We start from the raw sequence: 25,199 nt of genomic DNA on the forward strand, positions 1-25,199 counted from the left end.
CCTACCAGCCCTGAACCTCTTACCCCAAAACTTGGTATTTTAAACAGAGCAAACCCTGCTCACACGCTGGGAAGTCGACTCCCAGTGCAGGTTAAAATGCCTGAGTCCCCTTGTCCACAAGGCCCTGGCCAGGTCTCGTGGAAATCTTCCCAAAACTCTGCTTCCCCCGCTCTAAATCCCAGAGCACGTGTTAGCTTTTCGGAGAGCAGTGATCCCCAAAATGGCCCCCAGTCCCTAGGGGCTACCCAAGATGGAGGATGCCACGTGGCACCCTCCCAGACCTGGTCACCTTCTTCCCGAAATACCCTTAAGCATCCCAAAATTCCTTTCCCATCCCCCTCTCCTCCTGTTCCTCGTGACACCTTCCCTCCCTCTCCCCTACCTGCTGTACCCTCAGCTCCGCCCCTCTACTCCTCCCAGGGGGCGTCTGCCGATGTGACGTCACCAGGTGTCCCCGCCCCCTGTTCCCACGGTATCCCCGCCCCTTGCCAGCCCCCTGCCCCCTCCCCAGGTTCCCTCGGTGGGGGCACACCCACTGCATGTCCCCAAAACTGCTTCTATGTTCCCAATGCTTCCAATGCAAGGGATACAGGGCAGGAAGCTGCAGAACCAATACAGGGTCCCACTTTGTCATTTGCCCCTGTTTCGTATCAGCCTGCAGCTCAAGGAGGAGCTGCTCAAACTGCTAATTGGAGCTCTTTTGGACGTCAATTGATTAAAGAGATCTGTAAATCCCACAAGGAGTATGGCCCACACAGTCCATACTTCCGTGGCCTTTTAAATTCTGAATTGAGCAGGACTGTAGTAGTCCCGCATGATTTAAAACAGCTTTTCTCATGCCTCATGACATCTACAGAATTCAAATTATGGGAATTATCATGGAAACAACTGCTAAAAGAGGCTCTTCCAGGCTTGCAGGCTGATCCAAACACAGCGAAAGATGCTAATGGCATGCCAATTACCATTGAGCATCTCTCTGGTGAAGGACAGTGGTCTGCAGCCACGATCCAAGCAACTGTAATACCCGTAGAAGCACTGGAGAAGGTAAAAGAAGCTGCTGAAAAAGCATTCTTTTCCCTCCAACCTTAGGGGCCTTTTGAGCCCTACAGTAAGATCAAGCAGCTACCATTCGAGCCTTTTCTGAAATTTGTCGAAAGGTTAACTAGAGCTATTGAAATCCAAGTTAAAAAAGAGAATGCAAGGGAAGAGGTTTTAGAGGAAATGGCATTTACAAATGCAAATGAACAGTGTCGAGCCGCAATTTTGAGTCTCCCTCTAGAAACTCCCCCTACACTAAAAGATATACTTCTAGTCTTTAACAGGAAAGTGCCTCTGATGAGTGTGGCTGAAGACACCAGACCAAGGCTGCTGCCAAGACCACCTCAGCGTGTCGCCATTGCCAGCCCTGCGCCCATTCCCTCAGCACAGCAGTACCCTGGGCAGCAGCGACAACCAGCAATGATTGACCCCACAAAGCCATGCCTGCTTTGCAACAACCTTGGGGATTGGAGTAACCAGTGCCCCCTGAAAAAGCAATTTGATGAGTTTAGAAATGGCACAGGAGGGAAATTACAAACACTCCCAGGGGGTCAACAACAACAAAAAAACTGAATGGAGAGCGCCGGCCTGCTAGGCGTGCGGACACAAAAAGAGCAGGCCAAGGGAATAAGGGAACCAAAACAAACCAAACGCGCGGTATTGTTATTGTTTCTGTAAGTGAAGCAGATGCTTCAAAGACCACGTCTACTGGTCCACTGTTAAAAACGCAACAAAATAACCTTTGTTATAATTTAAGTGAACCTATGTTAACCACGTCTTCTGTCAATGAGCCTTTCAGGTTGCAGCTGACAGAATCACTCCATCTGAAAGATACGGACTGGCATTTTGTCTCTGTCAACCCAGATCAGAAGGGTACTTGGCACCGAATTCGTTGTAAGTACATTGCCATTGGGGACACCAAACACACACCACATGAGATTGAAATTGCTCCAGGAATGACAACATCAGATCCTGAGCAATTCGTTCTTGGGCTGCGCTGTTTCCACCCACCACTGTTTCTTCCCAAAGGACAAATTGTTGCCCAAGCTATCCCTGTGCCGTTTTTGCCTGAAGGCACCGAAAAACAAGGGCCCACAGTCGCCTGGGTCCACGTTATTTGAAGACATAAACCCAAATTATGGTGTAATGTCAGTAGGGGTGGGGAGTCAAAACCCATTGAGATGCTTGTAGACACGGGTGCAGACTGCACAGTGATCCCAGTACAAGACTGGCCAGCAAATTGGCCTTTGCAAAACGTTGCCCGTCACGTTCAAGGTGTAGGAGGCCTGCAATTGGCAAAAGAATCCAAAAGCATCATCCAAATTGAAGGACCAAATGGACAGTTGGCGAATATCCGTCCATTTGTGTTAGATTATTCGGAACCTTTGTTAGGGAGAGATTTGATGGCCCAGTGGGGTGTCACAATTGATATTCCAGACTCTCCACAGGATTTTTGTACAGCGGTCATTGAACAACAGCACCCCACCCAAAAACTGAAGTGGAAAACAGACAAACCAGTTGAGGTGAAACAGTGGCCGCTCAATAAACAAAAAATAAAGGCGCTTGAAGAGCTAGTGGAAGAGCAACTGAAAAAGGGTCACATTGTGGAGACCATGTCCCCGTGGAACTCTCCAGTGTTTGTCATTCAAACGGCTGACAAAAAGAGATGGCGGCTCCTCCACTACCTCCGACAAATTAATAACGTCATTGAAGGTATGGGCTCTCCCAACCTGGTATGCCATCCCCAGCAATGCTTCCCCAAGATTGGAAATTAGCTGTTATTGATATAAGTGATTGTTTTTTCCATATTCCCCTACACCCTGACGATGCACCGCTTTTCGCATTCTCGGTCCCCACCATCAACATGGAAGCCCCTATGAAAATGTACCATTGGACAGTTCTTCCTCAGGGTCTGAAGGTTTCCCCAGCGATCTGCCAGTGGTATGTCTCTTCCCTGCTTTCCCCAGTGCGTGCAGCTGCAGAAAAGGCCATCATCTATCATTATATGGATGATATCCTTGTGTGTGCCCCCAATGATGATTTACTCACACATGCGCTTGACCTAACGATCGATGCATTGATTGTTGCAGGGTTCGAGCTCCAGGAAAGGAAAATTCAAAAGATGCCACCTTGGAAATATTTGGGCCTAGAAATTGGAAATAGGACCATTGTTCCTCAAAAACTAGAAATAAATCCAAGGATCAAGACCCTTGCGGATGTCCACAAGTTGTGTGGGTCTTTGAATTGGGTAAGACCATGGCTCGGTCTGACTAACGAAGACCTTGCCCCTCTTTTCAATTTATTGAAAGGGGGAGAGGACCCCGGTGCTCCTAGGTCTATTACCCCAGAGGCACAGAAAGCTCTAGAAAAGGTTCAGATTGCAATGTCCACAAGACAGGCCAACCGATGCCGGCCTGACCTGCCATTCAAATTTATCATCCTAGCTAAGTCGCCACACCTCCATGGAATCATTTTCCAGTGGGAGGAAAAACAAACTCCTAAGGTAAAGGGCACACCCAAAAAGGGCCAGGACAAGAGGGACCCTCTCTTGATCATAGAATGGGTTTTCCTCAGTCACAAAAGGTCCAAGAGAATGACAAAGCCTCAGGAGCTGGTAGCAGAACTGATCCGGAAAGCAAGAACCCGGATCAGGGAGTTAGCAGGATGTGACTTTGAGTGCATTCACATTCCAATTGTGTTAAAATCGGGTCAAAATTCTATGCAAATATTAGAACAATTGTTTCGAGAAAATGAAGTGTTGCACTTTGCTCTGGATTCCTACTCAGGACAAATTTCTGTCCACCGGCCTGCCCACAAAATGTTTGAACAAGATGTTCAATTTATTCTGAAATTGAGAAGTGCTCTGAGTAGGAGACCTTTAAAAAAGGCTCTGACTGTCTTTACAGATGCGTCCGGGAGGTCCCACAAGTCCGTTATGACTTGGAAGGATCCTCAAACCCAGCAGTGGGAGACGGACATTGCTGAGGTGGAAGGTTCACCTCAGGTTGCTGAATTGGCTGCTGTTGTTAGGGCTTTTGAAGGGTTCTCAGAACCATTCAATTTGATTACGGATTCTGCATATGTGGCAGGAGTAGTATCCAGGGCAGATCAAGCAATACTGCAAGAAGTGTCTAACATCGCACTTTTTGAATTGCTCTCAAAACTTGTAAAGTTAGTCACTCACCGGGAGCAACCATTTTACGTGATGCACGTCAGGTCACACACCGACTTGCCAGGGTTTATCGCTGAAGGCAACAGAAGGGCAGATGCTCTTGCTGCACCTGCAGTGATGGCCACGCTTCCAAATGTTTTTGAACAGGCAAAAATCAGCCACCAGCTTTTCCACCAAAATGCACCTGGCCTGGTTCGTCAGTTTCACATCACTCGAGAACAGGCCAAAGCAATTGTGGCCACATGCCCAAATTGCCAACAACATGCACTCCCTACAGTGAGTACGGGAGCAAACCCAAGGGGGTTGAACAGTTGTGAACTGTGGCAAACAGATCTTACACACATACAGTCATTTGGACGGCAGAAATACGTTCATGTTAGTGTAGATACCTTTTCTGGAGCGGTCTATGCTTCTGCCCACACAGGAGAGTCATCTAATGATGCCATTAAGCACCTCTTACAGGCTTTTTCTTTCATGGGCATCCCCAAGGAATTGAAAACTGATAATGGGCCTGCCTACAAATCCAAGGATTTCAGGAGCTTCCTGCAGCAATGGGGAGTAGAGCACAAAACTGGCATCCCCTACTCCCCTACAGGTCAAGCCATTGTAGAAAGGACTCACTGCAATATTAAAAGAGTCCTAGACCAGCAGCAACAGGTTCTGAAGGTGGAACCCCCCCACATCCGATTGTCCAGGGCGTTGTTCACAATCAATTTTCTGAATTGTTCCTTTGACAGCCTGAACCCGCCCATCCTGCGCCATTTTGGGGGGAGCAGTCATACGATGTTGAAAGAAAAGCCTCCGATTTTCGTAAAGGACCCTGAGACTTGGAAAACGGTGGGACCTTACAAATTGGTTACTTGGGGACGTGGATACGCCTGTGTGTCCACCCCCTCTGGGTTAAAGTGGGTTCCTTCCAAATGGGTAAGGCCCTATCTTCCCAAGGTCTCAGAGAAATCGACAGAAGCGCCCCAGGTTGCCAATGCTGCCTGGAGAAGGAAACGCCACATGTGTTCTCTGGAGGAAATTCCATTTAAGCCTCCTTTCTGGAATAGTTTGTAATGTGTTTGTCTTAAGTTTCCTTGTACCAGTTTAGATCCCACGGTTCGTGTGTAGCATCAAGATGCCATGAGGCCAAGCCTGCTCCCCGTCCTACTCGTGATCTTCCCACCAGAGATCTCCTGGATAGTCCCTCAGCCAAAAGCATGTATGGACTACCTTGGCAAAAGACCTTGGACATCAAGAGAGAAACTGATGACTGGCTGAATGGACTGTTCAAAGACTTGGGACTCTCGGGCTGGTTGGGATCTATTCTGAAAACTGTAATTTTAGTACTGTTTGTATTAGTTTTTGTTGTTGTAGTTGTTAGCATTGTTTTTGGACTAGTCGACCACATGGTTCTCAAGTTGATTTCAAGCTCATCTCCCCCTCCTGAAGTTTACCATTTGGAAGCCCTTAGTGCTTCAATGAATGACATAGAAACCCTCAGTGGAAAGCACTGAACCTCCTGTAGAGGAGGAACCGATTTACCAACCATGGTTTGGCAAGCATTCTGTACCACAAACCCAGTCCTCTTCTTTTTAAACAAAACTAGGGGGAGATGTTGCAGTGTGTCCCATTTCCTCTCACCTATCCCATCCCCCTCAGGTGTGCCAACCTTTCCCCCTCCCCCTTTTTCCCTCTTGCCTGGAAGCTGTCCATTAATCTAAACCTTCCAGCAAGGCGTCGTGTGATTGGCAGATGCCCCCCAGGCCTTGGCTCATTGGTTTGTCCTAGCGTCCACATCCCCTGACCCTTCCCCTGCTCACACCTGGTTGGCCCTCACCTGTCCGTCCCCTCCCCCTGTCCCCGGGGCTTAAAAAGGACACGAGACCATGTGGCCAGGGTCTCTGCCCGGGTCTCTGCCGTGGTTCTGTCTCTGCTGTCTCTGTCTGGCTGGAGCTGATACCACATTCAGAGGTCTACCATGCTACAATAAACTCTGGATCTAAGCTACACGGCAGAACCCGCTCCTTTTCTCTTCACCTTCATCTCATCTGAACCTTTTCCACCAAAGGTAAACTGAGTTCCTATTTTGCCTGGACTTGTTCTGAGCGCCCAGCTGCAGCACCCAGCCAGCCAAAGGCATCTCTGGGGTGAAAAACGCCACAGCTGCCGCCTGTGGTCCAGCAGTGAGGCCAGATGAAGCCAGGCAGGACACACCCCGAAACATTCGGGGCTTAATATTTAATAGTTATGATGCTTGTATCCCCATTCATGTGTTCTGTTAATGTTGGATATTATGTTCTGTACCTTTAAGACTGGCTCTGAAGAGGGAAAATTTTGTTTTGGTTTATCTTATCAGCCTGGTGGGACACAGAGACTGCAGCTTTTGCTTTTGCTGCTTTTGCTTTTTGCTTTGCTCTCTCTCGCTCTTGCTTTCTTCGCTTCTGCTTGCTTTTGCTCATTAGCTAGTTTAGCTAAACTGTCCAAATTTCTTCCTGGACTGTTTCTCCTTTCCTTTTTCTGGCCATTTCGAACCTGCTCCAGACTGGGACCTGGAAAACACCGAGAGTTTGCACCTTGTGGCCTGCAGCAGCTGCCTCAGCACTGGGGGGACTGAGAACAGAGTGACCACCCCCCAAGAGAGACTTTCTGAATTTGTCATCTCTATTCAGAGCGGTGTCATCTGGTATTGTTCATTTTGTGTGCTGGGGGGTGCTCTGCCTATTAAGTAAACAGGTTCTTTCCACTTCTCTCTGAGGAATCCTTCCCGAACCAGTTGCGGGGAGGGGCCCTGTGAGTTTGCTTACTGGAGGGGCCCTAATTTGGAAATTCTCCTCCAAATTTGCCCTAAATCAGGACATTTCATTTTCTTTTTTAAACGGAAAAGGGTGAGATGTCACCCTGGTTTTTTAAGATTTTCTAAGCCTTCTGATGTTGACATTCTTGTAGTGAACTTTCTCACACACTTTCTGTAAATAACTCATTGTTTTGCATTCCTTTATGGAGGAGGAGAGAGTTGATGGACTGTTGGTTTGACCAGTGTCATTGGAGAGGTGTCACTGTCACCCTCCAATCCGCTGTCACTTTTGGAAAACTATAAATGTTGGAGTCAGAAAATAAACTTCCCTTTTTTCCTCACCTTGAGAACAGTGGTGTGTGCTTGTGTTCTTTTGTGTCCTATAGTGACACTCAGGTAGACCTAGATTGGGAAAGAAAGGGTGAGCTATTTATAGCCCAATAGGCCCATGAAACATCAGGGCATTTTGGAAGGGATGCAGCATACAGATGGGCTCGTGATCCAGGGGTGCACCTAACCATGGAGGCTATCTCACAGGTTATCCATCAGTGTGAAATGTGCTGCCATCAAGAGAGCCACATGAGTGAAGCTGATTTGGAGTGGAGGGTGGTGGCTGGGTTTCCAGTATGGTGAAGCCTGGCAAATTGATTACATTGGGCCATTGCCATGGACACACCAAGGCAAGAGTTATATCCTCACCATGGTAGAGGCCACTACTGGCTGACTGGAAAAGCACCCAGTAAACCATGCCACTGCCCGGAAGACAAATTCAGGTCTTGAAAGACACATTTTTGGGTGACATGGAACCGCAAATAGAATTGAGTCAGACAATGGAACTCCTTTTCAAGATAATCTTATAAACTCCTGGTCAAAGAGGCATGGCATTAAGTGGATATATCACATTCCCTATTATCCACAGGCCTCTGGGAAGATTGAAAGATATAATGGGTGGCTAAAAACTATGTTAGGGGCATTAGGTAATGGGACATGGAAGCACTAGGATGCAACCTTGGCAGAAACCACTTGTCTAGTCAATACTAGGGGATTTGCTAACCCTAACCGCCCTGGTCCCACCCAAACTAAGCCCTTAGACACTGTGGAAGGAGACAAGGTCCCTGCACTACACATAGGAAGTGGCTGGGGAAGTCAGTGTGAATTTCTTCCCCCATGGGAAAAGGCAAACCCATTTGTGTGACTGTCTTTGCCCAAGGACCTGGGTGTACTTGGTGCATAATGCAGGAGGATGGGGAGACCCGGTGTGTACCTCAAGGAGACTTAACCTTGGGGTAAGAATAACCTATGGTGTAAGTGGTATGTTACAGGTGTTAAGTAGCATGATGGACATGAGCTGACGAAGAATGAATTGTGGCAAGGAGCAAGAAAAAGGTGATGATGAACAGGGATGGTGTCGGTACCCAACATCAACCATCAAGTGTACTATTTCTCCTGTCCTGACCCCACATCCTGCTGGAATGGAGACCACCTGGAGGGATGTGAAAGGACAGGCAATAGTAGTTAATAAAATGTATGTTTGGTATAGAGAAGGCTTAAGGATTCTAGTAATGAGAGTATGTAGATTATATGGGATCCAAGCATGATGCAAATGGTATGGAATAGGGGGTGGAGATTGTATTGGGTCTGACCAAGGTAAAGTTCACAGCCCTTACAGAGCTGTGCTTTGCATTGGTAGCTGGAAGGGTGTTAATAACAGACCAGTGTTTTGGTTACTGACGAGCGGCGCTGTCCTATGGCAGCATACGGATGGTCTGTATGCCTCATAAGAGGAGGAGGAGTTTGGCTACAGAGAGCCAGTCCCTGATATGAACACAAGCAGGTAGCTATTGGCCAATGAGCTGGGTGGTAACCAATCAGAGTCAAATGAAGAATCTTGAATAGCCTATATGAAGAGCTGTGCACACCAATAAAGGTTCTCTGCTGCATGAAAACCGATGTGTGTCATCTCTCTGTCTCCACATCTACAACACTGTCCTTCTGACATTTCCTTCCCCCATGAAAGGGGATGGGAGTGGGCAAGATCCTGAGAGGGGACACAACCAGGCCAGCTGACCCAAATTGACCAAAGGGATATTCCATACCATCTGACATCAGCTCAGATATATAAACTAAGGGAGAGAGGAGGAAGGGAGGGGCATTCGTGAGTTTTCAGTGTTTGCCTTCTGGAGGAACTGTTACCCATGCTGAAGCTTTGCTTCCCGGGAAGTGTCTGTACATTGCTGCTGATGGGAAGTAGAGATTGACTTTTTTTTTCCCCCTTTAGCTGTTGTGTGTGCAGATCTCTGCTTATTTATTTCTTTTGCTGTAATAAAACTGCCTTATCTCACCCTGCTGGTTGTGCTCCATCTTATTCTCTCCTTTGTCCCAATGGGAAAGGGAGTGATAGAGTGACTGAGTGAGCACCTGGCACCCAGCCAGGGTCAACCTGCTACAGTCATTTAGGGGTGTAATGTATTGGTTTTGCACAGCCTGGTTTTTGGGAGCAGGGGGGCCACAAATATGGCTCCTATGCAAAGCTGCTGGAAGCTTCCACCATGTCCAGCAGAGCCAATACTTGATGGCTCTGAAGATGGACATACTGCTGGCCAAAACGGGGCCAATGAGTGAGGTTGGTAATGCCTCTGTGATGATATATTTAAGAAGAAAATCAGAACAAAGTCACGGGTTTTGTTCCTAGTCAGAGAAGAGGAGGAGGTGAGACCATGTGAGGGAAAGTAACATGGTAACACCAAGGTCAGTGGCGAAGGAGAGGAAGGAGGCCCTCCAGGTGCTGGAGCTGAGATTCTTCTGCAGGCCATGGTGATGACCATGGTGAAGCAGGCTGTCCTTCTGCAGCCCATGGGTCCACAGGGAATGCAGAGGTCCACCAGCAGCCCGCAGGGGAGGTGCCCATGCCAGAGTGGGTGGATGCCTGGAGGAAGCTGTGATCCAGTGGGAGACCCAGTGGAGAGAGGGGGCCCCTGCTTCCAGGCTGGAGCAGCCTGTCCTTGGAGGACTGCACCCCATGGAAGAGTGACCCACACTGCAGAAGTTTTGGGAAGCCTGTCTGTCTGCCTGTGAGGGGAAATCATGTTACAGCAGTTTTTGGGGGACTGCTGCTCATGAGATTGAACCCATGTTGGAGAGGTTCATGGAGAACTGTCTTCCATGGGAATGGACCCCGTGATCTCACAGGGGAACAACTTCCCTCCTTGCACAGCAGAAGAAAACTTTGGGTGATGAACTGACCAAAACCCCCACCCCCCTGTCTCCCTGCGCTGTTGGTGGGAAGGAGAGAGGGGTTGGGGGAAGAAAAGGTGTTTTTTAAGAGCTTATTTTACTTCTCATTATCCTCCTCTGCTTTTGTTAGTCATAGATTCACTTTGTATCTCTAAGAAGAGCCTGTTTTTCCCTTGGAGTGTTTTCTCCCGGTCCTTAACTCATGAACCCTTTGTTTAAATTTTTCTCTCCTCTGCCCAGCTGTGGCAGGGGAGGGTGAGTGGCTTTCATGGGTGCCCAGCATTTGGCCAGTGTCAAACCACAACAGGGGTGGACAGCATCTTATGCCTCTAAGTGGGCACAGTGGCATTCATGTCTTGATATACAGAATGTGTTCAGCAGAACTTAATTCAACTTGGCAGATAATTTCACAATCAGTTTTGTCAAAATGAGATTTTTTTCCCTTCCTTTATAAAATAAGAGCAAAGAATATGACTTTTGCTTATTCTAATAATCATCTATTCTCACAGTTTTTTTTCACCATCACGAGCACTCTAGTTTCTCTCTCTGTACCTCTTGCTGCTGCCTGTATGTAAACGCTTGGAAAATTTTCTCTACTTGTTTTGCAGAGTCATGACTGTTTTCTTCCAGCATGGTAATAGCCTGCAAGGCAAAGGGAATCTTCTCCCAGATAAGTGAGTTATTCAGCAGTCTCAGAGGTATCAGAGAGTTGTATTTGTGCTGTTGGTTAAGTGGATTGACAGGGGAGGTGTAAGAGAGACTCATACCAAGGTTCATTCAGAAATTTTTCCTGTCAATAATATAGTATCACATAGTCAGCCATTCACAGCATCACTTAAGTTTTACGAGACTTGTTCACCACCTTTGCATGTCCGCAAAGATTATTCCAGGTTTAATAGAAAATTTATTCTGCAGCAGGTTCTGGATCCAGATAGCTCATCTACGTCATTCTCAGTGTGCAGAACCACAAACCTACAGAAAATGTCTTCAGTCTTCTCATTTCTGCTGCAAACTCCCAGAGCTGTGCTTGCAGGCTCCCTGATTTCAGCAGAGAGGCTGCACAGTTCATTAATTTGCTTGGAGTCTCTCTGACCTGTACTCATGTTGTTAGCCTTTTTGCTACTATCTGGTGAAGGAGTTTGTTTGGAGTTATTACTGCCCATTACAACAAACACATGTTCAGCTCCAAACACAAGGCATCTCTTCCTCCCTCCCATCTGGGACTTAACTTCTTCCTCACTGACCTCGATGTCTTCATGCTGTTCCTTTACATGCTTGCATCTTGTTCCTTTCTCTCACTCGAGGGAGGCTTGAAGCACTGAAAGGGTTAACATCCCGTCCAGGGCCTACCTGACCCGCCGGTAACTTGTGGCAGGGAGCTGCGGCTGAGTTGTGTCAGGATCGGCCTCATGGTTGGTCTTTGCTTTTCTGCACAGGCTGCAGGGGTCTCAGGTCTCAGCCGCGCTGGGGGAAGGGGATTTGATCATAAGATCTTCACAGCCACGGGCAGCCCTGCTCTGGCCCGGGCTCGGCAGCCTCCCCCGCCTTCCTGCCCGGCCGCTGCTGGGGCCCGGCTCGACCCGACCCGATCGGAGCCGATGGGGAGGCCAGCGGGCGGCCCGGGGAGAGGGGAAGGGGCCCGGCGCGCGGCAGGACCGCCCGGCCCGGCCTGGCCAAGACGGGGCGGGGGGGAGGGGCGGGTTGGGGCCGGGGCCCGCCACGTCCTCACCGACCGGAAAGGAGAAAGGAAGTTCCCGGGGGTTTTTCGTTTTTAACATGTGTGTTCCACAGAGGCGTGTCCAGCTTCTCAGTGGTTCAACAGACTGTCAGTTACACAAAAAGCTTTACATCACTTCCCTGAATTTCCTCCCATTTCAAACCATGACATGTACCCAAAGGGTTGTGGTCAATGGCTCAATGTCCAAGTGGAAAGCAGTGACATGTGGTGCATTGGGACTGGCACAGTTTAACATCTCTGTTAGTGACATGGACAGTGGGATTGAGTGCACCCTCAGCAAGTTTGCTGACAACACCAAGTTGTGTGGTGCAGTCAACACGCAGGACAGAATGGATGGCATCCAGAGGAACCTGGACAGGCTCAAAAGGTGGGCCTGTGTGAATCTTGTGAAGTTCAACAAGGCCAAGCGCAAGATCCTGCACCTGGGTTAGGGCAACCCCAAGCACAAGTACAGGCTGGGCAGAGAATGGAGCAAGACTAGCTTTTGGGAGAAGGACTTTGGGTTGTTTGTGGACAAAAAACTCAACATGTCTCAGCAATGTGCACTTGCAGCCCAGAAAGCCAACTGTATCCTGGACTGCATCAAAAGAAGTGATAAGCAGGTTGAAGGAACTGATTTTCCCCTTCTGCTCTTCTCTGGTGGGACCCCACCCTAGAGTGCTGCATCCACCTCTGGGGCCCTCAACACAAGAAAGATGATGACCTGTTAAAATGGGTCCAGAGGAGGCCATTAAGTTCATCACAGGGCTGGAACACCTCTCCTATGAAGACAGGCTGAGAGAGTTGGAGCTCTTCAGCCTGGAGAAGAGAACACTTCAGGGTGACCTTATAGCAACTTCCAGTGCCTAAAGGGGGCCTACAAGAAAGCTGGAGAGGGACTTTTTATAAGGGCATGGAGTGATAGGACAAGAAGAAATAGCTTCAAACTGAAAGAGGGCAGGTTTAGATTAGGTATTAGGAAGAAATTCTTTACTGTGAGGCTAGTGAGGCACTGAAACAGGTTGCCCAGAGAGGTTGTGGACTCCCCATCCCTGGAAGTGTTAAAGGCCAAACTGAATGGGGCTCTAGGTAATCTGGTCTAGTGGAAGGTTCCCTGCCCATGGTAGGGAGGTTGCAACTAGATGATCTTAAGGGTCCCTTCCAACCTAAACCATTCTATGATTAATTTGTATTTTACCCACATAATATTCACAGGGTCTTTTTGCCTTACTCAAAATTTCCCCCCTTCAAACAAAACCAACAATGAATATTTCAGGACATAAAAACACATTATGCAAACATAAAACATCAAAGGAATAGTTGAAACCTTTCACAACTTCAAACACAGTTGTATCTCATTTAACCTGGAGTGATTTAGTTGCATATCACACCACTAACCGAACTATTATTTTCATATATGCAGCTTTAACAAAACAATATTAATAATTTAAAAAAAAGTGATTTTTTTTTCACCTAGTGTTGAAGTGGTAGCATGTGTTCTATTATATCCTATCCAATCACTTATTTTAAAATATATATACAGTTTTCAAATATGTAGCATAAAAAGAAAGCACTAGTTTTTGCATTCTGATCTTTGTTACAATTTCAGGTAAGCTTGTACCTCAAAAATGGAACTGCAATATTGCAAGTTCAATACAAGATAGAAAGACATACATAATTCTGAATAAAATATTAAACTTTTTTATACCCCTATTACCTTTTAACTAATTTTTGAAGTGTTAAAGCTTTTTTCTTCAGTTCTGAGAGTGTCGTTTATAAGCTTACAATAGAGACAAGAAGAATTTTTTTTTAACTATCACACCATTTTAAAGGCATTTTAGGTCATAGAATGATTATTTGGTGTCCAAGTGAATGTGTAAATCCTGTCAATTTTTTCCTGGAAAATAATACAGGCAATTAATGAAAAATTAGCATTCTTTCTCTGCTTGCTGAAAACTAGTTTAAGTAGAATATTTTTGAATTAGAGCTAGTAACTCAATTTTTTATCTTAGTTTTGTTTGTGTGCACTTAAAAAGTGGTCCAAGTTAATTTATTCCTCCAGAATCATCTGAAGAAGTCTTTCTTTATTTTGACTAGCTCAATTAAAGGTACCTGTATGTACATATATTTACCATCTTCCACATCCAAATAAACCAAGATTTTTTTACAATACATAAACTAAAGATATGAACAGTGGAAGCAATGTTGCTACAAATCAACCAAAAAGATATCACAAAACATTTTAAATGGGTTTGACCACTAACAGAAGAGTAGCGATTACATGCACAAGGTCATAATGTATCAGTGCACCAAACAGGGAAATAAAGGACACAGCACTCACACAATGTAGTATTAGTATTAAATGGGCTTCTTAATAGGAAAACAATTTAATTAAAAGCTGTGCACATGCCTAATGGATGCAATGTAACTGGTGCTGAACTGCTTGATAAAAACCAAACTATTTTTGGTCTTAAATGTGACAAGCAACAGCACTAAGTACAGAGATTGCACAGCTTCAGTAACAAAGTTACAATATTCCCCATTTCATTGCATTTTTAAAAGCAACTTGGAGATTTAAAATTTTTGAATAAAGAAAGCATGTTTCTCAAGTAGTCTCAGTTTAGAAGTTGTTTAGTAAAACATTGTAAAAGAAGAAATGCATTATATTTTAATGTAGAAAAGTGTGTGTTTAGACAAATACACTCAAGTATAAAATTTAGTAGGTTTTGAAGATGGAGATTTACCAGGCAGGTGGAGACTTTGCACCAATATATACTATCAAGCTTGCAACAATTTTACAGATAAGCAAAGGATATAATGGGATTTTTTTTGTTGTTACAGCAAATCAAAACAGTGGAATACATCTCACAACTACAGTTCATCACATTAGCTTGTTTATGATCCAACACATTCAGCATGAAAATTCAAGTCAAATCTAATTTTCATGAGTATTGTCTTTCACATCAGACACTAGATTGGCAGGTCCTTTTAAAGCATTATAACACAGATGGGCAATCATATCAGTAAAGTCAAACTCAATTTGGATTAAAATCAGCAAAACCAAAGAGAGGCTGGTCATTGCCAGATATATAATACAAGTATCAGAAAACACTAAGTTTACTCTATATTTCAAATTGGGTGTCCCTTTCATAACTTGTGGGTTATATTTTGTGATTTTAATCAATGAGGAGGGGTAGACATTTAGATGTTTCATATATTTAGTTCCTTGTACTTACAATTAATTGGATAACGGTAATTTCACAAGTGATTAACACAATGACCTGAAACATTATCACTACCAGTTATGATGTAACATGGGTTGTTGTGGTTCTTTTATCTGAAAAGAAGCTTTTGAGGAGAAATACCTGCCCAACACTAACTACAAGAAGAATGATTGCCTCCCCTATTGACCAATAGGCTACTCTTGTGTTTAAATCCTCTGCTCTGCTGCGGCCTTGTGCTTCTCTCAACCGGAAATGAGTCTGATAATCAATGACAGATTTCAGAGCTTCATGAATTGAAACACACGCAGACTCCATCTAAAGAAGCAAATAAATACACATGTTCAATTAAGAACTCTTCTAATGCTTGTTCTGTGAAGTTCTGTGGTTTGATATTTAAAATTAAGATTCACATAGCTTTACAAATGAAATACTATCTCAGTCCACTGTCAAACTGAAATACTATAAATCTAACATATTAATCAAATTTTACACACAGGAATGTGACTAACTTAAGTACCAAAGTGTGCAAAACTGCAGATGTAATACAAAGTGATGCACTCTAAGAGCCAGAAACTGAATATTAAAATTCATGCATGTTTGGGTTCAAAAGTAAATATAAACACTGTATTGAAATATGCCAGTGATCCGACATTTGCTAATTCCACATACACCAGTAAAACAAGCAGTAAATCTTTCTTGAGATTTGGATAGCTAATAAGCTTCTTATAGCATTAAGATTTGCACAGTAGATATTAAAACACTTTTAGATTTCAGAAGTATGTGATTCTTCATCACATAATACCCAAACTTCAGTTTCCCAAAAGCCTGAAATCTAATTACTGACCTCAACATGTTCTTTTGGCAGGAGGTCCTTATATTAGTCACATATGTAAAAAGTGATTAGATAAAGGACAACTGTTATTTTTCAGTGTTCCTGGATGCTCCCTACCATATTCATATAATAAACACTCAAGACCAAGTTGCCCAACTAAATGTGTCATCTTTCATAAAAATCACATTTCCTTCTCTAACATGAAAAAATCTTAAACCTCTTTAATAGATGTACTACAGGCTTTCCAAGATCTAGATTTTTTTACACATAAACCTCTTCCATTTTCTGTTTATCTTCTGAAAGTAAGAGTCAGTACCCATGCTTGTTTAAAATGAAGTTTGGTAATAACTATAGTGTAATAATGTTAGAATTCATGAAGTTACTGTTCCAAGTGAAGTTGGCTGATTTAGTTTAGGCAGAAGTGGTGTAAAACTAAAATTATGAAGAAAGAAAACAACATTAGGGAAAAAGGTCTGGAGCAAGAATATTGTTTTGCCACTTAAGTGTCTTATAAATTACATCTCTAGAAGCAGGTTAAGTATGACTGATTTTGTGCATTTGTTTATTTTGCTAGAAGTCTCTTCCAATTTTAAAAGTGACAGTTACATAAGAGATTATTCATTCAAGTCTTTGCCTCAAAAAAGACTAAACTCTTTAAATATAAAACCAAATTGTTCTCAAAGTTTCTCCAAAGTTCAGGAATTTTGAAAACCCCAATCCACTGATATTTTACACTTTGTACCACTTCCACATACATAGAACCATGGCATAAAAAAGTTCCCTTAAACTCTACGGCACTGTATAATTTCCCTAAATTTCCACTTAATCACTTGGTAATTCCTCCTCAGCTCTGCATTCTATAAATCCTAATTTTCAGAAAAGGTTCACTTTTAGTAACAGGGTTTATTTTAAAGAAACTCTGACCCATTCATTTTCAACAACGATATATATATCTAATGCAGGTGAATTTGAAAAAGATTCCCTCCACCTAACAGTTCCTGTCAAACACAATATTTTACCTGAGTAAGTGCAGTTGCTCTGTTCTCACTAGGAAACAGTGGTGGATCTTCTCCAACCTGGAAATCAAAGTACACAGTTTTGTGTGTGAAAGTAGAGAACTCATTGCTGAAGCAGAATTTGTATGTTCCATTTCTGGATGCAGTAAATGTGAAGCTATCATATTGTTTCTTCATCTCTTTGTATAATACAGAACCATCAGGACCTTCCAACCGACAGTCCACATCATAATGACCTCCAGTGATCACCTGAAAAAAACCCCAAGAAATTGTCTTAAACAGAACAGACATCCAGCCAGCGTTGCAAATTGTTTGATCTGACAAATGTTTTAAAGTGAATTAATTTATAAATCTATTGAGTTTGAAAAAAATCGTCATCCTATGAAAGACTCACAGAACAATTCAAAATAAGTTTTTTAAATTGAAGATATGCAATATCAACTATGTTTTCTAACAGTGTATGAAGGAAACTTTAGTTACTTCATTTTGAGATACTAGTACTATAGCAAAGGCTAGAGTAGATTAAAATTGATGGGGCAAAGACATTACTGCAATAAATCAGTAATATATTATATCCACAAGCCCATCCATACAATTTATTCAGCAAGTTGAGACCGCCAAAATCAATAAACCAGCTCTTTTATGTATGACCTAAACTGTCTAACTAGCCTATCAGGTCAAGCTGCTTTATGTTGCAGGAATGGCATATATTCAGTAGAACAGATATTACAGGCTGACTCATCACATCAACAGAGCAGTGTTCTGGAGGTTATGCTGCCTTACTCCTGCACAATAGATGACAGTAATTTTTTCCAACACCAGCACGTTCAAATTATATCTACAAGTAACTCAAAACTTCATATGATCATCTTGAGAATGGTCATCTTTGATTATTGTTGGTTCATAGCCTGTTCTTCTGTAGAATCACACTAGCTATCCTATCTCCACTACAAGAGCAATTGGCAGTTTAGGTATTCATGGCTTACTATTCTGTAATGTGATTCTGATAGCTCTCAGACTTGTAGTTAAATTTAATCCTTGCTTCAAACTTCTTGCCTTTAAGATAAAGCATCCTAAAGGATGAAGAAACTTCTATCCAATAGCACATCCTTTTTATATGCATACAGAAGCTTTAAAAAATAATATACATATTATTTGAAATATGTAAATATCTATTCAAGCACATGCTATTAAAGATTTGTTCAGAGGCTCCAAGCAGCAGAAGCAACATTTCAGTAGGCTGTTTGTATAACATAATTTTAGTGCCCACCAATTTATATCGGTATTAAACTCCTAATACTAACGGCAAAAGTGAAATAACAAGAGACTCCCTGGGGGCCGAGGGAAGCACGGAGTACCTGAAATTCGAGGGTGCACTTTGTGCCCTGGACAATCTCCTCGTAAAAACATTGTTTGGCATTGTCAGGCAGCTCGAAAGTGATTTCTGAGGCCCATGCCGCGCAAGCTACCAGGAGCAGCGTCAGCCACTCCCACGGTCCAGCAGTTCCGTAGCCCCGTAAAAGCATCATTCAGCGCGCAGTGCGGACTAATAGTAACAGAGTTTGAGCCGGGCAGAAAGAGGGCAGCCCCGCATCAGAGGCCAGCAGGCACAGAGCCCAGAGGAAGATGTCTGCGGCGCCAACCGATCACAACGGAGAAACCTAACTGAGGAATAACGCTGCACTCTCAGGAGCAACCGCGGTGCCTAGCACCGCCCTTACAGAAGCTCTTCCGGGTGAGCCCTCATAGTTGTATAGACGTGTTGCTCCTCGTAAAAGGGAGTGCTCCCTGCCTCTCCCGGGCGCACTTGCGCGTTTGCTGCCTGGACAACGTTTATCAGGGAGCATGACGGTCCGGCATCGTCTTGGGCACTAGGCCCGGTCTGGGCTGTGACACCAGCGAGCCGAGAAGGTGTCCACGTTCACAGGGACGACCTCTAGGCAACAGAGGTACCATAGCCGCACGCACGAGGCCCGCCCATCCCGGCTTTGTGCTGAGGGGTACTCAGATTATATAGCTAATTTATTTTTTTTTTTTAAATTCCCCTCTGTCATAGCTGCATGACACAGTCCAGGTTCCACAATACATCAAAACTTTTGTATCTATGTCCATTGTATGCAACTATCCAGGGGCTAAACTGTTTTAAAATTCTCATAAGACATTATTTAGAGATGAAATAGTGGCCTCTCTTCTCTAAATGCAATTGAAAAGTATCTTAAGTACTCTCTCTGTATATCTTCGAGTTACTGAATATACAGGGTTGAATTTCAGCGTTGGAGTCCCACATTTCTTTGTAATTTAACGTTACTTCAGAGAGATTGTCCTGGTTTAAGCTGGGATAGTTAATTTTCTTCTTAGTGTGAAAAACACGTTCACTCTCCTGTGAAAATTTAAACAGTTTAATAAAGGACAATAGGAGACAAAGACAGTAAAGCAAAGATTACGGCGCATATCCATAAACTAGTTTACATATTCCAGGAACTATTTTACATGGCCCCTCCTTGGGTCCACCTTTTTAGAGCATGCGTGTTTCTTGGCTGTGGTTTTGGCTCCTCCTTATCACTTCCAGGCTTGGGCCTTGGTCCATACTTTCTTCAGACAGCAGATGCTGATAGTTGGCATATCAGTAGCAGGGTCCACATTACATGTTCGCTGGATGTTATCCCGACCAGACAGTTCACTCATAACTATATCAGTGACCACTACTACTATGTTAATAGCAGAAATAAAAGCAAAGTTATTTTAACATTATGCATATAACATTCATCCTAATATTTGTGAAAAGCCAACAACATAATATGTATTTATAACATTAGTAGCTGGTACAGTGCTGTGTTTTGGATTCATTATGAGAATAATGTTGATAACACACTGAGGTTTTGGCTGTTGCTCAGTAGTGCTTATTCAAGAACTTTTCAGTGTCTCATGCTCTGCCAGTGAGCAGGTGCCCAAGAAGCTGGGAGGGAGCACAGCCAAGACAGCTGACTTGAACTAGCCAAAGGGATATTCCATACCATAAAATGTCATGCCCAGTAAATAAATTAGGTGGGAGGAGTTTTCTGGGGCTGCTGTTGCTTGGGTACTCATTGGGCATAAGTTAGCTGATGGTGAGCAATTGCGAAGGTTTTTTGCATCACTTGTTTTTATTTGTTTTGGTTTTATTTGTTGTTTTGGGGTTTTTCTTCCTCTTTTTTTCCTTCTAATTAAATTGTCTTTATCTCAACTCATGAGTTTTTGCACTTTTACCCTTCCAATTATTCCTCCCATCCCACTGTGGGGAGAGTGAGCAAGCTGTTGTGTGGTGCTTAGATGCCCACCAGGTTCAAACCATAGTACCTGAATAGGCCTAGGCCTATGCTCTACTATGCTGCATGTACAGCTTGCCTTCAGGCCTGCATTGTGCCGCTCAAACTCCTTGGCCTCAGGATAAACTTAGCCAGTTCATTCTAACAGAGGAGCCTGAAGGCAGGTCCCACTTGGTATCAGTGATTATGCCACCTGCGTGTCCTTGCCATTATCTAAAAGTATATCAATAATTTCTCATGTGAATATCCTTTCTATTGAAAGAATGACCCAAATATTGACTACTGACCAACAGACATGGGGAGAGATGAGGTACTCAAGTCCCTGAACCTACCTCAGGCAGGGACTGAGGGAATGAAATCCCTCCTACCATAAGAGAAGACCAAGTTTGAGACCATCTGAGGAATCTGAATGTACACATGTCCATACGACCTGACAAGATGCATTCCAGAGTCCTGAGGGAGTTGGCTGATGAAGCTGTCAAGCCACTCTCCATTATATTTGAGTGGTGTGGTTGACATACCTGAAGGATGGGATACCATGCCACAGGACTGGGTGTCATAGCAAGAATAGGAGCTTCAGACAAAGTTTATTAGACAAGGCCCTCCTGCTGAGTCACAAGGCACAAGAAAGGGTCCCCTTGCTTTCTAAATTCCTTCTCAGAGAGGAGTCTGGGTGTGGCTGGATCCAATTCTAGCCCCAGACTTAGTCAACAGTTCATGCACAAAGCAGAGCTAAAACTGAAAAGAAACGTAAGGCAACAGCGACATCTACTGGTTTTATGGAAAACTGCAACAGATGTGGCAAGTTCAGGCATAGAACCAACGAAGGTAGATCAAAATGCAAGAAAGACGGGACACCGCTGGGAAACGTCAAACAAGAGTGCGAAGGGCGGATGCGCAATGACACAAATGCTCCCCCACAACCAGGTGGCTGCCTGGACATCCTTCACTCAGCAACAGCAGGATCTGCAGGTGTGGATTTGGACACGGCAATAGAAGTTACCCTGGAGAACACGCTGGTGTACAAGTCATTCCATCAACGGCAAATGGACCTTTAGGGGTATGGACTCAGTGCCCTGCTGATAGGGAGATCATCTGCATCAAAGCAAGCCATTTTTGTTTTTCCTAGACTAATTGATGCAGACTATTTAGGTAATATTGGGATAATGGTGCAAACCTGGAGACCACCCATCCATATTCCAAAAGGCACGAGATTGGCACAGTTGGTTCCTTTTGAGGCCAAGGTTCCTAGACAGGGGGCCACTCTAAGGGGGGATGGAGGTTTTGGGTTAACGGGAACCCCTCTGGTAATGTTTACATTACCATTATTGGGAGCAAAACCAACTAAACCTATTACTTTCCAGCACCCTGATGGAGGAACTCTCATGACAAAAGCTGTGTTGCTGTACACGGGTTCAGATGTCAACATTGCTCCCTCATTTCCATGGCCTGCAACATGGCCTCAGAATACCCTGGGAACACCTGTTGTGGGAGTGGGAGGTGTGCAAATGACTCAAATTAGTAAAACACTCTTAACAGTGTGGGTTGATGAAGATGCACATATTTGTGCCCAGGTGAGACCTTACGTGATGAATACTTTAATCTGTCTACTGGAACGGGATGGCCTGAGCCAGATGGGTTTCTGTCTCGCCAATGAGGGTTTTTAGCGGTGGCCATTGAGAGACGGCCAATCCTAAAATTAAAATGGTTAACAGAGACACCAATCTGGGTTGATCAATGGCCGCTGTCTAAAGAAAAGCTTGTCCATGTTAATGAATTGGTTGATGAGCAATTGAAAAGGGGGTGTATCATACCTTCTACAAGCCCCTGGAACACACCCATCTTTACAATCCCAAAAAAATCAAGAAAATTGAGGTCATTACATGACCTTCGAGCTCTTAATTCTGTAATGCAGGATATGGGACCCCTGCAGCCCAGCTTACCCTCACTATCAATGTTACCTGTCAATTGGCAACTGTTAATTATCGACCTCAAAGACTGCTTTTTCACAATCCCCCTGCATGAGGACAACAGTGAGAAGCTTGCCTTCTCAGTGCCATCCATTAACAAGGCAGAGGCAGCAGAGGTATCAATGGGTTGCATTGCCACAAGGGATGCATAATTCTCCCATGATGTGACAACTGTATGTTCCCTGGGTGTTAACTCTGCTAAGAAAACGGTACCCACAGTATTTTATCTATCATTACATGGATGATATTCTGTTGAAGATTGCAATGCAAGTTGTTTTCCATTACCATCTGTATGGCAGATTACCTTTGTCAACTGGGCAGTTTGCTTTATCTCTCTCTTTGAGTGACCACATTCACACCCCCCCCTGGGAGGGGACATGTGCTGATAACAGACTATTGAATGTCACTGCATGACTGATAAGAACTATAACATCCCATTGTGAGATGCTCCGCCCAGAGGGAGGAGCCAAGCATTGCTACCCAGATATAATCCAGAAATTTTTGAGACACCAGCACAGCTTTCTCCACGAGATTCCCCAGAGGAACAGCAGCTGTCTCTTCTTCCGCTGGATCTTCAGAAGAATACATCCTTTTCTACAGATCCCCCTTGCTTCAACAGAACCACACCTGATACTTCAGGAGGACTGCAGCCACATTTTCAATTGGACTGCCACCAACATCCTGACGCACAGGGTGTCAGGTTGGGTTCTGACTCTGTCAGTGTTGTTCTAGTGTACTGCATTGTTTATTTTACCCTTTTATTTTTTTCTTTTCCCTATTAAAGAACTGTTATTTCCTGCTCCCATATTTTTGCTTGAGAGCCCCTTAATTTAAAATTTATAGCAATTTGGAGGGGTGGGGAGGGTTTACATTCTCCATTTCAGGGAAGGCTCCTGCCTTCCTTAGCAGACTCCTGTCTTTCCAAACCAAGACATATTCTTATAGCAGGAGAACATATAGATGCAGCAACCCTGCTACCTGCCGTACAGCAATAATTACAGAAGGCAAGCCTTCAAATTGCCCCTGAAAAACTTCAACAACAGGCCCCATGGAAATATTTGGGTATGCTTATGTCACGGTTTGACGCTGGCACAATGCCAGTGCCCCCATGAAAATATATCCTCCCTGGTGTCTGCTGTGAGATGTGACCAGGAATAGAGCAAAGAAGGCTCCAACTTAGGAATGAAGAAGAAAAACTTTATTAACCTACAACTATATGTAGAAAGAAACACACACAGAACTCAGAATGAAAACCTTCCAAAAACATTCCTCCTCCCCCCACCAAATTTCCAATACATCCACCCCTCAGATCATCAACTCTCAGTCCATCACCACCCTTTAGATAATCAATTCTCAGTTCATCTAGGAGAGAGGAGTCCTTCTTGTACCATAGGCTTCCCCTGGAAACACAGTTGAGACCTCTTGTGTTTCCATGTCACTAGTGGCACCGCCCAGAGAACATTTGCCATAGCGACATCTTCCTTCCATGCCCAGTGCTCTCACCACTGCACATGGACCAGAGCTGCTTCTAGGGTTTTCCTTTTAAGGGTGCTTTGTCCAGTTCCAAAAAGAGCACAGTCTCTCACCTTCGGGACACTTGCCCCCTCCAAATTTCACTCCCTGGGGCCAAGGGGTCTCAAGAACAGAGATCTTCTCCTTCACTGAAAATCAAGGGCACCACCACCACCCTCCTCACCCGTCGTCTCTGTTCATGCACTCCTTCACATAACACTGAACTCTCTTGGCTCCGAGCCATTGCCTCCCCCTAAGTGCAGTCTCTGTGTCACAGGAAAAAAAATGGTTCTGTCCATGGCTATACAAGAAAAGTCCAGCCAAAGGCCACTCCATCATCTCCACCCACCCAAGATTCTTCTCCACTTCTCTCGTGGCCCATTTCCTCTTATCTCATCTCTCTCTCTCTTCTCATTCAACTCCAGAAGGATCAGCATTTGTAAGGTTTCCATCATCCAAGAAAAGGGTTAAAAATCTCAGGCTCTCCTTGTCCAGAACTCCCACGGCTGCCCTGCTGGGCACCTTCTCGCTGCACACCCCCTCCTTCTCCTTCTCGGCTGGCCGTGCTATCAAATTTCAAGGTGGCACAGGCACAGACACCAGCTCTCTCTCTCTCTCTCTCTCTCTCTCTCTCCTGGGGGGGGCTGCCCGATGTCTCTCAGGGTTCCTCCACCCTTCCATCCTGCAAGGGCCTCCACCTCCCCTCTCTGTCCAAGGCCCTACCTCCCCCGGCCGCATGGCTTCCACTCCCCCACCCAGCCGGCAGCCGGACAGGGGAGGACTGACCTCTTTCACCACCAGAACACAAAAGAAAGCTTTCCTGGGAGTTCTCTGCTTTTAACTCCCTGTGTTCTCAGAGGTGTATCCATGTCCTCAGTGGGCACACCAGGTGCCAATATTCAAATCTGAGCACCTATTGGTTTGACCACAGCATCCCAAAAAACTCACTTCCTCTCAAACCAGGACAGCTTATCACTGAAGCTCACATTCAGCCCCAAAAATTAACTATGTGTACATAAATTCGGACTTTGACAGATGTTCAAAAATTAATTGGGAACATACAGTGGATTCGTAGTACTTGTAGCATAACTAATGAAGACCTTGAACCCCTAATGCCATTATTGAAAGGGGGAAATGAGGCCAATGTGCTGCGCTAACTGACTGAAAAACAACAGAAGGCTCTGACTCAAATTACCACTAAATTGGGTAATTCCTTTGCAGATTGTTGGTCCCCTACTTTGCCCTTGTCTGTAGCTGTGCTGAATAGAGAAAAAGACCTGATGGCTATACTAATGCAATGGTATGGCCAGGCTAAACAGCCACTACAAATCTTGGAATGGGTGTTTTTACCAATTAATTTTAATAAATCCTTAACCACGCGAATGGAGGCTATAGCA

General features: G+C 44.5%; 1 protein-coding gene across 1 annotated transcript; it reads right to left on the reverse strand.

Moving 5' to 3' along the window:
* Nucleotides 1–14,007: 14,007 nt before the first annotated feature.
* Nucleotides 14,008–18,659, reverse strand: LOC129133629 (transmembrane emp24 domain-containing protein 7-like). Its single transcript, XM_054653266.1, has 3 exons — nt 18,374–18,659; nt 17,019–17,264; nt 14,008–15,482 (listed from the first exon to the last, which is right to left on the reverse strand). Exons 1-3 carry the CDS (start codon nt 18,542–18,544, stop codon nt 15,246–15,248), a joined length of 654 nt encoding a protein of 217 aa, XP_054509241.1. The 5' UTR covers nt 18,545–18,659; the 3' UTR covers nt 14,008–15,245.
* Nucleotides 18,660–25,199: the final 6,540 nt, after the last annotated feature.

Source organism: Agelaius phoeniceus, chromosome W (assembly GCF_051311805.1).
Source record: "Agelaius phoeniceus isolate bAgePho1 chromosome W, bAgePho1.hap1, whole genome shotgun sequence".
Classification (NCBI taxonomy): Eukaryota; Metazoa; Chordata; class Aves; order Passeriformes; family Icteridae; genus Agelaius; species Agelaius phoeniceus.

Bases quoted from the DNA above. Each gene is read 5' to 3' on its own strand.
- LOC129133629 (XM_054653266.1), bottom strand. From the start codon at position 18,544: ATGATGCTTTTACGGGGCTACGGAACTGCTGGACCGTGGGAGTGGCTG. The intron at 17,265-18,373 runs GTACTCCGTGCT...GGTTTTTTTCAG, and splicing joins AGTGCACCCTCGAATTTCAG to GTGATCACTGGAGGTCATTA. The intron at 15,483-17,018 runs GTAAAATATTGT...TTGCTTCTTTAG, and splicing joins GAGCAACTGCACTTACTCAG to ATGGAGTCTGCGTGTGTTTC.